At 53.4% G+C, this 14580-nt stretch overlaps 1 protein-coding gene across 1 annotated transcript in view; it reads right to left on the reverse strand.

The window, feature by feature from the left end:
* COL22A1 (collagen type XXII alpha 1 chain) overlaps nt 1-14580 on the reverse strand; it is a 240739-nt gene that overhangs the window by 87418 nt on the left and 138741 nt on the right. The window contains exons 27-34 of the mRNA XM_060116083.1: nt 11581-11625; nt 10981-11025; nt 10479-10532; nt 7281-7322; nt 4495-4527; nt 1521-1574; nt 1197-1250; nt 332-385 (exon numbers count right to left, since the gene is read on the reverse strand). Coding sequence (XP_059972066.1) covers nt 332-385; nt 1197-1250; nt 1521-1574; nt 4495-4527; nt 7281-7322; nt 10479-10532; nt 10981-11025; nt 11581-11625 — 381 coding nt within the window. The remainder of the gene's footprint in view (nt 1-331; nt 386-1196; nt 1251-1520; nt 1575-4494; nt 4528-7280; nt 7323-10478; nt 10533-10980; nt 11026-11580; nt 11626-14580) is intronic.

Genomic DNA, 14580 nt, shown 5'->3' on the forward strand with positions numbered 1-14580 from the left:
CGGTTTCCAAACGTGTGGATGTGGATGTGCACGTGGGCATGCTTCTCAGAGTGACAAACTCGTCTGCGTGTGTCCATGTGTGTGCCACCCATGTATGTGCAGGAGATTCCTTTCGGGGCTGGCATGTGGACGAAGCCCTGAGATGCTGGGAACGTGGCAGAGGCCGGCATGTCTCTGGTCCTGGCTGTTCAGGAGGCTCCAGCCCCGGCCAGCCCTCCAGCGTGGACGGCGCTTTCCCGACCCCCTCCCCACACTCTGCTCAGAGCCAGGAGTCCGGGCGGAGGCAGGTGCTTGGCCCAGACCCCCTCCTGTGGGACCCGGGAGGACTCACGGGGTTCCCAGCTGCTCCGGGCGGCCCCTGCGCGCCTTCCTGTCCCTTGGCACCCTACACGGGAAACAAAACGGGGAGGTGAGAAGCCACAGGCAACGCAGTCCTTGCCCCCATGCGGGGATGTCAGGGCACCTTCGTCATCAGAACTAGGTGATCTGAACTGAAGGACAGAGAGCGGGTCTAAAGCTGCAGAGATGGCAGATCCTGGCCTCCGCTATCGTACTCCGTCCTCCCCACCCCCGGGACAGCAGCACCCACCCTTTATCTTGACGTGAGCAATGTTCAGAGGGACAGGCCAGTCCGGGTCACACAGCCAGCCGGCAGCCCGTGGCGTCTGAGCCCAGACAGGCTTCTCCCACGGGACTCCCAGAGAACACGAATTACTGCCCAACAAAGAGCCAGTTAAGAAGCCAACACTGAGGGAAATACGATCAAAATGCTAACACACACTAGGTGTCACGTAAACTGGAGCTGCCAATTGGGGCTGGGAGGGCGGAGGGGACCTTCCGCAGCTGAAAAGCCTCGGGGAGCCCTGGTCCCCAGCACGGCTGCGGCTGCACAGAGTCGGGCAGGGAGGGCGTGGCGGGAGCCCAGCTCACCGACACCGACAGTTCAGCGACAGAGCAGCGACATCCTGGGCCCCAGAAGCGGGGCCCGCCCCCGGGGGCTGCATTTTGGGGCACTTTGTGAGGTCCTCTCTGCCCCAGGGCACTGGACTCACAGTCCCAGCAGTGCCTGTGGCAGTGCCCGTGGCAGTGCCCCCTGGTGGACACTCCCGGATTGCCAGGTGAGAGGGGCCAGCGACGGAGGCGCTGGCGGGGCTTTCGGGTCTAGGAGCCAACAGGTGGACAGAGAGTTTTCTTACCGGTGGTCCAATGGGTCCCCGAGGCCCCAGTTCTCCAGGATGACCCTGTGATCCCTGAAATGAAACAACCTATCAATGGGCTAGGTCACACCCCTGCTCCGGGCAGACGGGGGAGGTGCGGACACATGCAATGGGCATAATTTGAGATCCACAGAGGGGGCATCCTTGGACCCCTAAGGGAGGAGGAAGGGGCCACATTCAGTTCAGGGGGCTCCTGTGCGCAGTCCAGAGCTGCAGCCGCTCAGCCCTCGGACGTCCCGTCTAACCAGCCGCCCAGAGTGAGGGGCGGGGCAGGGGCAGGGGCGCAGAGCCCAGGGCACTCACCGCCTCCCCAGGCGCGCCGGGATTGCCCTTCTCTCCTTTGGGCCCTTGTTCTCCCTGTCGGTGGGGAAGCAGAGTACAGCAGACACGCTTAGCCCACCCTCAGGTCAGGCTGCACGGACCTGCCTGTCCTGCACACGCCTCTTTTGCTGGAGGAGAAGCCAGCACAGCCAGCAACTGCCCTTTGCAGGTTCCACGCTGCTTTCCACTCACACATGGGCAGATTTTGGAGCCCTTGCCCCCGAGGCTCCTGCCTGCGCTCCCCCAGGCTCATCACTGACCCCCGAGTTAGTGTCTGCACGGCCCTGGGCTGGGGGCGCCACTCCCTCTGCATCAGCTGTTGAGTGGAACCTGCACAGTACACCTCGCAGAGCCTGGATTAAGTGAGGTTGCTCTTGCAAAGAGGTTTTCCACAAGCTCATTCCTTCTAGAAACTCCATTTCCCACCAGCTCAGAAGAACGCACTCTGGCTCCAGTCACCAGACAACAATACCCTTATTTCTAGCATGGTTTCCTCCTAGAAAATTTCCCGTGGGGGAGCTGGGGGATGTGCAAAATTCTTTTGTCTGGTCCACAAGTCACTGGAGATACAATCTTCAAAGATGAAAGGGCTTATGGGATGGATTCGGGTGACGCACAGGGAAGGAGTCTGCACACGCTTTCTGCCAACTGGGGGAAGGAACAGTGGGTGGCAGGAAGCGGGCTCAGGAACCAGACGTGGTCAGGCCAGGACAGAGGAGAGACCCTGGGGACTGACAGGCAAGATGCTCAAGGCATTTCTGCCCAGGGCCTGAGAGCCAGGAGGCAGAGTCTTCACTGCAGGGGTGCACACGAGGTGCCCATCAATAGCTGCTGAATGCTGAATGCAGGAGTGTCGTTCTCCCCCAAATGCCCCCTTGGTGATGTCAGCCAAGCCAAATCCCCCCTCTGGGCTCAGTAAACGCAGGGCACTGGCTGGGCGTCTGGGAATCCTTTGCAGGCTGAGGGGGTGGAGTCAGGCTGCCTTCCCGAGGTGGCTGCTTCTAAACCAGTTACAAAGCCTCACTTAAGTTGTTAACGGCAATGTCTCCAAGCCTGAGGCTGCCTGTCCCTCCCTCCTCCAGCTCAGGAATGGGTTCCCTTCTCCTCCCTGACATCTCCAGACCTGCTCACCATCTAACAGCCCTTGCTCTGTTCTCCACAAACTGCCATCACCACGCTACCTCGAGGCCTCCCCAGCTGGGGTCCCTGACATCCCCAGAAGGTTTCTCAATCCTAGAGCAGAAGAGGGGCTTTCCTTCCAGCCCTCCTCCCCCTTTTTATTCCCCTTCTTAATCATGCTGCAAACTTTGCCACCTCTCCAAATTTCACGGCCCCTCCCCGTGTGCAGGGGCCGGAAGGCACACAGCTGAGAGCGAGGAGAAATCAAACAGAAGAACATCTTTCGAAACCATCAATACAACACCGTTACCATGGCAATGAGGCAGCCCCAGAGGGATTCATGCAACAATCCACAATGAATCTTTTTTTCTTTTTTTTCACGGACACAGGTTCCTTGCTTTGCATCTGAAAGTGACTTCCTGGTTTCTGCACAGCTCAGACCCTGCAGGAAGGTGGCACCACCGCGATTCAAAGAGGAGGCCGGGCAGACCTCTGGCTCTCTCTCAGTCCCTTCCCATAGGAGCACCTTGGAAATCATCTTTTATGGAGCAACTCCTTTAAGCAGAGGCTGGATGTGCAGGTCTGCCTCAAGATTTGGGGACTCAGGGTGGGCGTGAGGGAGGGAGACCCAGAGGCATCGGGTAGGTGGATGTGGTCCTGGAAGAGGAAGACGGTGGGGCTCGGCCAGGGCCTCATGGCTGACAACCAAGTCTCAATTGCTAAGTCCAGGAAGGCCCTCTGCAAGGAGCTTCACTCCTCCGATCCACGGGCCATCCCTGGGCACAGGGACGGTCACAGCGATGCCTGCATTGCACCTGCCGCGTTCGAGGCTCTGCCGCCTTGACCCTTTGAGCCCTTCCTTTGAGAGAGGAGAGGACCCAGCCGGAGGCCCAGCCTGCTCTTCCCCGCATCTCCCAGCACTTCTGCAGCCCACACTGCCCCGTGATGGCCCTCCCGCCTTCGCTTCCTCCTCCTTCCGCAGTGATTCCGGCACCGACTCAGCCTCTCTCTCTCTACTCTGTTCTTTTCCATCAGATACAGGGTCCTTTTGAGCTTCTTAAGTCATAGCTACTTAAGAGTGGAAACAGGGAGGTGGATCCTCCACACAAGCCCCTCCGCGGCCGCGCGTGGCACAGCGGGTCAAGTCCTAACAGCAGGAGAACCACGTCCCTGAGAGCAAAGGAACCAGAGGAGGCTGTCTGCTGACCTCAGGGCAGGAAGAGACCCTGAACATGCTTATCTCCACGGGGGCTGCTCATGGAAGGAGGAGGGAAAGGCTCCTGGAGGCTGCAGCCATGGCGAGCATCCTTTTCGGTCAAATGTTTTCATCTTCACGAGAAGCCACAAGCTGTCCCTCCACCAGCCACACCTCCACACAGGCTGGGTCCCCTCTGCCCTCCGAACTGCCCCTCTCAACCTGTCCCTTCGAGGCCCTCCAGGCCCGGGGCCCCTCACTGCAGACACCCACTGAACTGCCTGCTCTGCCCTTTGGTCTCCTGCCAGCCCACACGACTCTGCCCTGTTCAGAACCACGAGCCACGCACTGTGAAGTGAGGAGGTAACTTTACCCAAAGAGAGGGCTGGCCTTCGCCCCTGGCTACCGGCAGGCAGCCTCCAGGCCCCTGGAACCTCCTGTCCGACCCTGGAGCTGGTTCCTCGCAGGGTCTGTCCCCACTGGCTGCCAGGACAAGGTCGGGAAGCCCAGATGCCTGGCAGCGACTGGGACGCAGGGGCTGAGAGTTAGGACACAGCCCGGGCCCAGATCCCAGAGCCCCCGGGGACAGCGCGAGCCAGGCTGGGGGACACCGTGCAGCACCGAGGAGTCGCTGCTACTTACTGGCATCCCTGGGTGCGGCGTGAACAAGGACGTCTGAAAAGGAAACCACAGAAATGAGAAGGATGTGAATCGACGTTAACAACCTGCCTCTGACAAATTTACCGAGTAAAAGAATACAGCCCCGAGGGCTCCTTGAACGATGACTAGTTTTGACAGTTAGGATCCCATGCTCCTTTAAAGTCCCCAAGCGGGTATTAAGTCTGGAAAGCACAGTGGTTAGCTGTGGGGACGCTGGGGTTCCGCGGCCTGAGCTCAAAGCCTGTCACCTCCACCTTAAACTGTGTGACCTCGGACACCTGCCAGCTTCTCTGCTCTCATCGGTGGAATGGGATGACACATTCTCCTCTCAGGGTATGGCAGAGCCGAAACGGAAGAATCCATGCGAGTAATCAGAGCTGTGCCTGGACCGCTGGATCCTTCCAGCAGAGTCCACTGCTCACCACCAGCGGCTACTGGCAATGACGCAGGTGATGAGGAAGCCAGGCTGCGGGCCTCAGCTCTGGGCCCGGGGAGCCCAGCTGATGCAAACTCTCTGTCCCAGCAGCTGAGGACCCCATGGACCGGCCCCCGCACGGCCGCCCCTCTGCGTTGCATGAATACTTCTCCCATCTCAAAGCTTCCATACCCGCCACTCCCCTGGCCTGGAGCGCGCTTCCCTTCTCCTTTACCTGACTGACCAAGCCCACCCTCCAGAGCTCGTGTTTGAATGTCCTGTCTTCAAAGATCTCCCTCCCCCTCCACCACTCAAATATAAACGAGGCCCCCTTGCTATGCACCCTGCTCTTTGCCTTGACAGCATTTACTATGATTTGCAGGATCTGTGTGTCTGGGCCGCCATGTGACTAAAGTTTATCTCCCTGACGAGGCTGTTTAAGCTCCACAGCAGCCAAACTCCGCCAACGTCTGGCTCACAGCAGGTGCTCAAATATAAGTGAGTGGACAAAAGGACATTGTGGATTCTAGTCCCAAAACGCAATGAATTCAACAAGGAGGGGAAAAAAGGAGATTTCCTACACCGTGCCCTCCATCTCTCCAAATCCCAGTCTCGTCCCCAAAAGAAACCACTGTTTTTCAGTTTAGCATATTTTAGACCCATTTGTATCTATTTCCAATTGCAATTATGAATGTATAGGAATGCGTAACTTTGCACGAGAGTTATACAAATAAGAACAGCGGGCATTACTTATGGTTGTTGATACATATTAACTCATATATTCCTCACAGTAAAAGAAGCAGTTTTATCTGTTTTTGCCCTGCTTTTATACGTAAAAAGATTGAAGGTCAGAGAAAGAAACTTCTTAATGAAGTTCACACAGCCAGTGAGTGCTGGACATCACGTAGGTGGGCTGCGGAGTCCGTGTTAGCCTTCACACATGCTGTAATTCATAAATTAGCTTTTCTACTTAACTTTTCTTGAATATTGGCATCTTTTTAAAGCCACATGCGTAGTGCATGTGTGTGTGTTTAATTTTTATGAAGTAGGATTCCATGATACACATATTCCAGGGTTTAGTTAATTCTTTGCTTCTGGTCATGTAGGTTGCCTGTGATTTTTCATTATAAGCAACACCACAATGTAAATCCTTGTACATGATTTTTTAAATACACAAAATGCAAATAATTCTTCAGGCTAGATGCCTAGGAATGGAATCTCTAAATCTAATGGTTAGACAGATACTTTATGTTAATACAAAGTAACCTCTCAAATAAGTGTTACCAATATGCCTCCCACCAAAAGGCAGTGCTCATTCCCTGCAAACTTGCCTACGTTAAATATTACCAGTCTTAAACAACAATTTTACACGGCCAGTTCTGACTCTAAATTTGATTCTGAAATACTTGCTGCGTCTCATTTTGAGGGGCATGTGTGTGGGGAGAAACAGTGGTGGCATCATGATGTAACATACAGAAGACCACGGAGGACCCATCTTAGTCACACTGCAAATGGGATTTCTGGGTGCTCAGGCTCTCTCATCTCCTGCCCTCCATATGAGGCAGTCCCCTGTTGTAGCTACTAAATGACCAATCCCTACGTGCCCCGCCATGGCCAGCATCTGGAGCCATGTTCACCTCCCCCGAAATCACCCGATCAAAGCACAGAATATCAAGGCTGGGAAGAAACATTCACATGAAAAAAAAATGCAAACTATATTCGCATATTTATATAGCCTTCATTTTTGGTTTTTTTTTTTTAGTATTTATTATGTACCAGAAACTGTGCAATGTACCTTGTATTATTTCAGTTAATTTTCACTACAAATGTACAAGATAGCTAGGTATAACATTTTTTCTTAACAGATGAGAAGACCAAGTCTTTTTGACATTAAATAACGTGTCTAAGACCGCAGTGTTGGTGAATGGCACAGCCAGGATTCAAACCCACTTTTCTTCTGGCTCCAAAGCCCACGCTGTTACTCACTACTCATCCCAAACTCACGACGCCTGCCCTCAGACGTGAGAAGGATAGAAGCATGAGTCATGGCTGTGTATCTGTGTTGTAGTCTTACCCTGGACAGACCGCTTCTTGTCTCTGGACCTCTGTTTCCCCATGGGCAAGAGGTGGGTATGGATGCTCAGTGTCTAGCCAGTGTTCTAATAAACAGTAACTGTGCTTGCTGAATAAAATAAATCAATAAGCCCAAGGTGGTTCCTAGTGAAGCTTATGCATTTTTGGATTACAGGACCTAGGGACAGGTCTGGCTACTGACACACTCCCTTAAAAAGATATTTATAACTAAGTGGTATGTGTGCAGAAGGAGAAAGGGTTAGAAGCAGAGTTAACTTACAGTTCCAGGTAATCCCGGGGGGCCTGCTGGACCCGTGTCACCCTAGATGAAGAAATGGAAAATAAATTACCATCAACCCTCTGACAGCTCTGCCCGTCCTGGGATACCTTTCCCAAGACAACAGAATCATCCACCCCACATCTACCTTGATAGATAGATAGATAGATAGATAGATAGACAGACAGATAGACTCCAAATTATAAAATACTGCAGACACATCAGAACTTTATTTTGAGAAGTATCTATGCTGGTATGTGTAAGTGTAGATCGTTTATATCACTATATACTCTTCCCTGGTGCACAAGGAAATAAAGTGATCCATGATCCATCTTTTTTTTTTAAGTATAAAATACTTCTTTTTTATTTAAACCTTTAACAGATAACCAGTTGTTTAAAGCAAAAACAGTAACGATGTACTATAGGTGCTAGAACACAGGTAGAAGTAGAATGTGTGGCAACAGTGGAACAAAGGCTAAAAGGGAGAATGAAGACATGCTGTTCCATGGCTCGTACATTTATACATGAAGCGGCACAGTAGCACGTAAAGATTTAATGGTGGTAAAAGTTAAAGATGTCTACTATACACTTTAAAGCAATCGCAGAACTAATAAACCAATGAAGGTAATAAAATGGACATGATCCATCTCCCTGCTGATGACATTTACGTGATTGCCCACCTGCTGCAGCCATAACGTGCTGCAGCAAACCTCTCCACACTGTGCACTGGAGCCCAAGGGCTTGAGCGCCCTTAGAAACTCCCCTGGGCCCTGCCCCACCCTCTTCGAAGGGGACAGGCTCTTTTCAGGGGCCTGACGGGTGACTATTACATTCCTGTAAACAGCACAGGCTTGGGAGTTGAACCACCTGAGCTTGAAACCTAACTCTACCATTTTATATATGTTATTTTACTTCTGTCGGCTTGTCTTCCTCTGCGCAAAATAATGACAATAGTACATCCAGCTCACAGCATCATCTGGGGGCTGAGTGGGATCGTCAGCGAGGGCCCACTGAGGAGGAAATTGTTATTACATTTGCCCCGAGGAAAAGAGGTCACTGGCTCCTCCACCAGGAGGTGCGGTCCCCAGAGCCCGTCATTTCATGTGCGCCACGATGGTGTCAGGACATGGATGTCGAGGCCCAGGTGTGTTCTGAGCAGCCCAGGGTCAGGCCTGTTGCAGGTCTGGGTCCACTCATGGTTATTAGCAGACAAATGAATGAATAAAGTTGGCTTAGAGAGAGGCAAGGCTGCTCTTAGTAACAACAATAATATGATAATAAAATGTAGTTACACTGTCTTCTATGATTATTTCTATGGTTATATAGGATTTAACTGCAGGTACGACTTACTTTTCTACAGGCATTAACGCCTCTAATCTCCATCTAAATGCCTGTAACAGAGATGCTTCCGTATTCCCATTCCACGGAAGCAACCACACTCATTCACCTGCCCAAAGTCACAAAGCCAGCAAATGGCTCAGGCTGGTTTTAAACTCAGAATCCAAGCCCTGAACTACTCACTGTGCAGCATTTCCCTGATTAAAGTTCCAGAAGCTTCAGAGAGAAGAACCCTTTCTCAGCGCTATTTGCATTATCCGAGTTTACCCGATTCTCTTCTTGACACTGTCGACCTCGTGCTCCAAAACCAATCTTATCCAAACCAATTTACCCTCCATTAAAAAGTCCAAATGACCAAAGCTGAGCGTGTCCCAGTGGAACGTATGAATAGACATAAACAAGAAGAGGGTAGGAGAGCGTCTCTAACCCCGAGAGCCTCAAGGCCACCTTTCTGGAAAAGCCTCCCCCACCCCCAGGGCTGCGGGGTGAAGGAAGGGCCAGTGGGCCAGTGGGGCACAGCCCAGGCAGCTCTCTGACTTAGAGGAAGATGCTTGGCTGGAGAAGGGTCTTTGAGTTTTGTAGTTAATGTGACCGGCCTCGGTTCCCATCCCAGCTTCTCCATAGTTTAACTCTCTGCGTGCTCGCTGACACAGAGGCATGAGCACCCTACTTTCCAAGATGCCCTGGGCTCAAAAGTCTCACAGTGGCTGGTGGGGAGAAAGTGGACCAGACAACTGAGGCAGGGATGCTCAAGGCACAGTCAGAAGGGGGCACTGTTGCCTGAATGTCTTATTTTAGATTTTTTTTTTTTGACCAGAATTGTCTATTTTTACATATTTCTCTAGGGAAAAAGAAAAGCAGGCCCGATTCTTCGGAAGCTTCAACGTGATTCTGCTGTGGCCCTGGTAATTCTGCCAAAGCAATAAAACGGGCTTAATGGCCTCGCTGAATCCTCTGCATCCTGGAAATGAGCTTCTCAAATCAAAACTGCGTTTCTGAAAAATCCAGGAGAGCCGCAGGCCTGAGTGGCTCCCCCACCAAAGCTCCTTCCATTCCAGGATCTCTATTTATAGGTTGCAGGTCTGTCCAGAACAAAGCCCTCAGCCTTCAGCCCGAGAGAGGGGGATGCGAGTTGAGAAAGGTCGAGGGCAGGACCCTGGAGGGGACGAGCGTGCCAACTTGGGAGAACAAGGTAACAGCACCGGGCCGGAGAGGGACACCAGGGTCCCTCGGGGGTGTGGCCGCTCCTCAGGTTCCCCTCAGGCCAGGCTGGCGTGAGGTGAGGACCTGGTCGGAGCCAGGACGCTGGGCCCAGACTGAGGTCAGGTCTTGACCCCACCGCCCTCCATTCACGCAGCCCTGGGAAAGCGGCTTGGCCTTTCTGTGCCTGTTTCCTCCTTTATAAACTGGGGGTGTTGCTGATAACATGACCCCTCTCCGGTTGTCACGAGTGTCACCTAAGTCACTACACGTGCAGTGCTTCCCACGATCCTGGCGCACAGCGGGCCCCGACCCCCGCGGGCAGGCTCCTGAAGGCTGACTGTATTCATTATCCTCCACCATTTCACAGAACAGACTCGAGCATCCACCGGCTTCGGTATCCGTGAGGGCTCCTGGAACCACCTGCCCGCGGACTCGGCTTGTGTCAGCATCACACAAGGGAGGCGGCAAGGGAGGCACAAGGCGGTCAGATAAGATGCTCAGAACCACACAGCAGGCAGAACCGGGACTGCACGCCAGGCCACCACTTTGACCCCAAGGAGTTGCCCTCTCCACTGAACCGCAGGCAACGCACAGACACTACAGAAGGGAGGCTCTGCGGCTCACGGACCGGATGACCAGGACAACAGCAGGGGCTCCTACCTTTGCACCTCGGTCACCTTTCGGTCCCGGGAGTCCCAGTTCCCCTTTCTCTCCCTACAGAGAAAGATAAAATTAGGAAACGTTAGCACTCACCTGAGTGTAACGGCCGCCTCTTCCAGGTGAGAACGAGGGGACCTTGGGCAAAGTATTGTGTTTTTCTTCCCAACCTGCCCTGCCGTGGTGAAGACCAAGTTCAAGGGACAGCCTGTCAGTTGCGCGCGAAGCACCGAATTCTGCACCTGACAGGTAACAGCCCCAGCCGTTCCCATCAATTTCACCTGAAGTTGCTCCACCCTCTTCAGAGAGATCCCACAGCCACCGTCCTTTTGCTCCAGCCCCCGGCCTCATCCCCTTCCTTTTCTCTTCCATGAACACTGAGGAAATACGCTCTAATCCCAGCCTGAATCACCCCCCATCCCCCCAGGGTCGAAGGCTGCAAAGGGGGCTTCTCTCCTCGGGCACAGGTACGTGGCCATGCCGGGAAGACACCGCCGCCACTCACCTGGTCTCCTCTCTCTCCCCTCACGCCTGGGAGCCCTGCCTGTCCCTGTGGAGAGAACACGGCGTCCTGTTCAGTGGGCTCTCAGCACTGGGGCTCCCCCGTGGTCCAGGGCGAGGGAACTGTGCTCCCTACTGCCTGCCGTCCGGCCCCCCAGACACCTCTGGCTTAGCGGGGGTAACGTGGAAAGCCCACTTTAGCGAGTCCGCTCATGGGGAGTCCCCACGTGGTCCTCACTTTGTTACTCCCTCCCCGGGAACCCCTGTTCCGCCTCTCTTGCTGTCTGACTCCTCATTCCTCTGGATCAGCCACGATGTTGCCTCCTGGCCCCCTCTCCTGACACTGCCCAAGTCTGAGCGAGAGGACTCCTATGCCCCGCCCCTCACCTGCATGCCACCACTCGCTGCACCTGTTCAACTGCTCTTGGCCAGTGGCGGTGACCCCAGTACCCACCACAGCGACAGACGCGTAGGACATGCCGACCATCATGGGGTAAGTCAACGAGTGCACGACGGGAATGTCGTGAGCTCCAGGGAGACAACAACACAAGGCGTAGCGCATGCTAACAAATGCACACACTGAACGAATGGAGGTAGAACAGACCTTCTCTCCAGGTCGGCCTGCCAGGCCCTGCTCCCCAACTTCACCCTGGAGATAAAATAACAGACACCCCATCATTTTCCACTCGCATTACAGAGATGGCCGTCATCCCAGCTGGTCCCACACCCTCAGAGCCCCCGTCAGCCACAACCCTCGATGCTCACACGAGCAGCACAAGCGTCACAGGCTTTGAAGACCCGAGTGGTTCGCCTTTCTGGAGAGAGGGCATCCACACTCCCTCACGTTGGCTTTTGCTTCCCTCAAAAGAAACAGCTTCTGGAGTTGCCCTGACAGCATTTCAACAGGCTGAATCCACTCATCCTGAATCTAAACACTTACAGCTGAAAACAACACGGAGGTGAAATCTGTGAGTCCCAGGGCTGCCCCAGCTCTGAGTTCTGTGCCCCTTCAGGGAAGCCCAGACCCCAGGCCGGGCACAATGATGGAGAAGCCGTTGATGAACTTGTCTGAGCTGACGGGCCGTCCCGAGGCTGCTGTGCAGACTCACTGGCAAACAGAGGCACCCGTGGAGGAGCCCACAGGCAGCTGGGAGGTCTCTTTCCATCTCGCATGGTGTGTTACAATGAAGGCCAGTCTTGGGTGAAATGCTGTTAAACATGCAAACTTATACTGAAAGCAAGCCCCCAGCAGGGATACACCGGTTCCAGTAGCTTGGATGAAGTTTTGTTCCTGACGAGCATTCTGTGGGCACGTTAAAGTAGAAGGGCGCAGGACCAGAGGGGCCTGTTCTCCGACACCACGGCACCAGGCTGCTGTGCCTACCAGGTCCCCGTCTGTCACTGGTGCAAAGAGGCGGCTGTTCGGTGGGTGGGGGGAGGGACTGCAATTTCTAACCAGTCACGTGTCTTAAGAAACACTAACTTCTTGAATGACATTTTCTTCCTAACATTATTATGGTACTTAGCGAAACTTTATGTAGGTTTCCATAAGGAAATGTGGCTTTCTGGTAAGTAAATGGACACATGAACGAATGAATGAATGAATGAATGGGTACGTACACACATAAAGATTTTCCCTGCAGCTATGCCAGATTCCACTGGTAGTGAAGGCTGTACCACATATCAAAGAGGAAAAAAAAAGAAAAGAAAGCAGAGAAACTAAAAGCACTGTTTAGCATTAAGCACACATTCTATCCTGTAGCTCTGGTGCCACCAGGGCAACTGGTGTCTGGAGTCAGTGCAAATAGAAATTCTAGACGCACTCCAGTTTTCCCATCAATTCCCAGTGTTTACAAGCACAGTTAGTAAGAACTGCTCTAACCGGAATTGTGCAAATACTTGCTATAGAAATTGTCACTTTAAATCTGCTAGGACGGTCGCACCTTTGCAGTGGGAAAGGCTCTGGGGGGCTGAGTTTGGGTAGAAAGCATTTTGAAGGCCACCTGAAGTGCTTCCTGAATCCTAAGCCAAAGCACAGGCCCGTGGAGAGCCGGGCAGCATCCGGAATTCTTGACACGAGCCAAAGAGGTGATGCATCCGCTCATCCCACAACCAGCCCATTCTCTGGGCAGACTCAAGACCCGCCGTCCAGGACATAGCCATAATCTTCTTCGAAGATATTTATCTTTAGCTGGCATGTTGTCAAGACAAAGTAACTAGGACTCCTGCCAGGTCTCCTTTGAAGCTACAAAGTATGTTCTAAAAGTATCATAACCGCAGAAATTCACAATTTTGAACTTTGTAGATAAACTTTTTTAAGTATGTCACTAGAAATTGTACAAAAATGACACGTGAGCTGTAGTAACAGACCTCTCTGAACCTTTCAGCCATGAGGGGTGAACATAAATACAAAACATGGAGAAGGAAAGATGAAAGAAACCCCCGAGGGCACCTCAGTTTCACCCCAATACTTCTGACTGATCACCTTCATCCACAGAATTGTGCACAGGGAACTCGATGGGAACAGATTCTCTGAAGACTATTGAACGGAACGTGGAAATTCACACGGTGTAAGCCCAGAAGGGTGTGGCAACTCAGAGGTTTGAGGAAACACAGCTCTAAGGTACGGGTGACTCCATAAAGCCCACGGAGTCCAAAAAGGAGAGTAACAGGGAGCGATGCAAATGCTGCAAGTTATTTCTGGGAAATGCCTGAATCTCAGCCAATCACTCAGACCCCGGAAGGTGGCCTTGGTGCTTCTAAGACCACGTGATTCGCCCCTAACTGGCACCTCAGGGCAGGGCATGCGTGCTTTGTCCATGCTGTGACAAAACACAGCAAGTCACACATCATTACATTTCAATCACTGGGGATCATTACACATGTTTTTTGAAAACACGAATGTTGAGTCTTAAAACACAAAGGGCCGCTGTGTTCGCAGGTGGCGGTGGCGGCTCGCTGTGTGCCGATGGGGGCAGGGGCCAGTCATCACCATCTGGGGTCCAGGGCGGGCGGAAGGCTCCTGGTGGGCACTCTCTGCACACCGAGTCCCGCCGGCGGGCGTCCCTGAGATGGCTGCGGCGCGTTACAACCTGTGGTTTCCATCTGGTCTGAAGGAAGCTCTTGCTCCTTGAAACGCGAGGCAGCAGGGAGCCCAGGGCCCCGGGAGGTGCCAGTCGGCCCTTCACTGGCCAGCGCGGTGAGTCCAGGCCACAGCTGTGCCCGCGCTGGGCGGTGTGTGACCCACCCTCCATCCGGGGAGCCCTCGCCGAGAGCCCGCCAGGTGCCTGCCTGTGGGCGGGGGGTGGGAGCTGGTGGCCGAGAGCGGGTCACCACGTTAACTAGCACTTAACCCAGTAGACTCGGAGGCCCTGTGACGGGAGGGAGAGGGCTCCCCACGCGCTCGGCTGTGTGCACACATGCCTCTCCGGAAGCAAGGCACTGTGCACACGCACACACCATGTACACGCACACACCGCGTACACACCCGCCACACACACACACACCCCATATACATACAGATACGCACACACGTACATACGTTCACCACACACATGCACATATACACACACCACACATATACATACAGATATACACATGCCAC

The sequence above is a fragment of the Mesoplodon densirostris genome, chromosome 13 (assembly GCF_025265405.1).
Source record: "Mesoplodon densirostris isolate mMesDen1 chromosome 13, mMesDen1 primary haplotype, whole genome shotgun sequence".
In the NCBI taxonomy this organism is placed as follows: domain Eukaryota; kingdom Metazoa; phylum Chordata; class Mammalia; order Artiodactyla; family Ziphiidae; genus Mesoplodon; species Mesoplodon densirostris.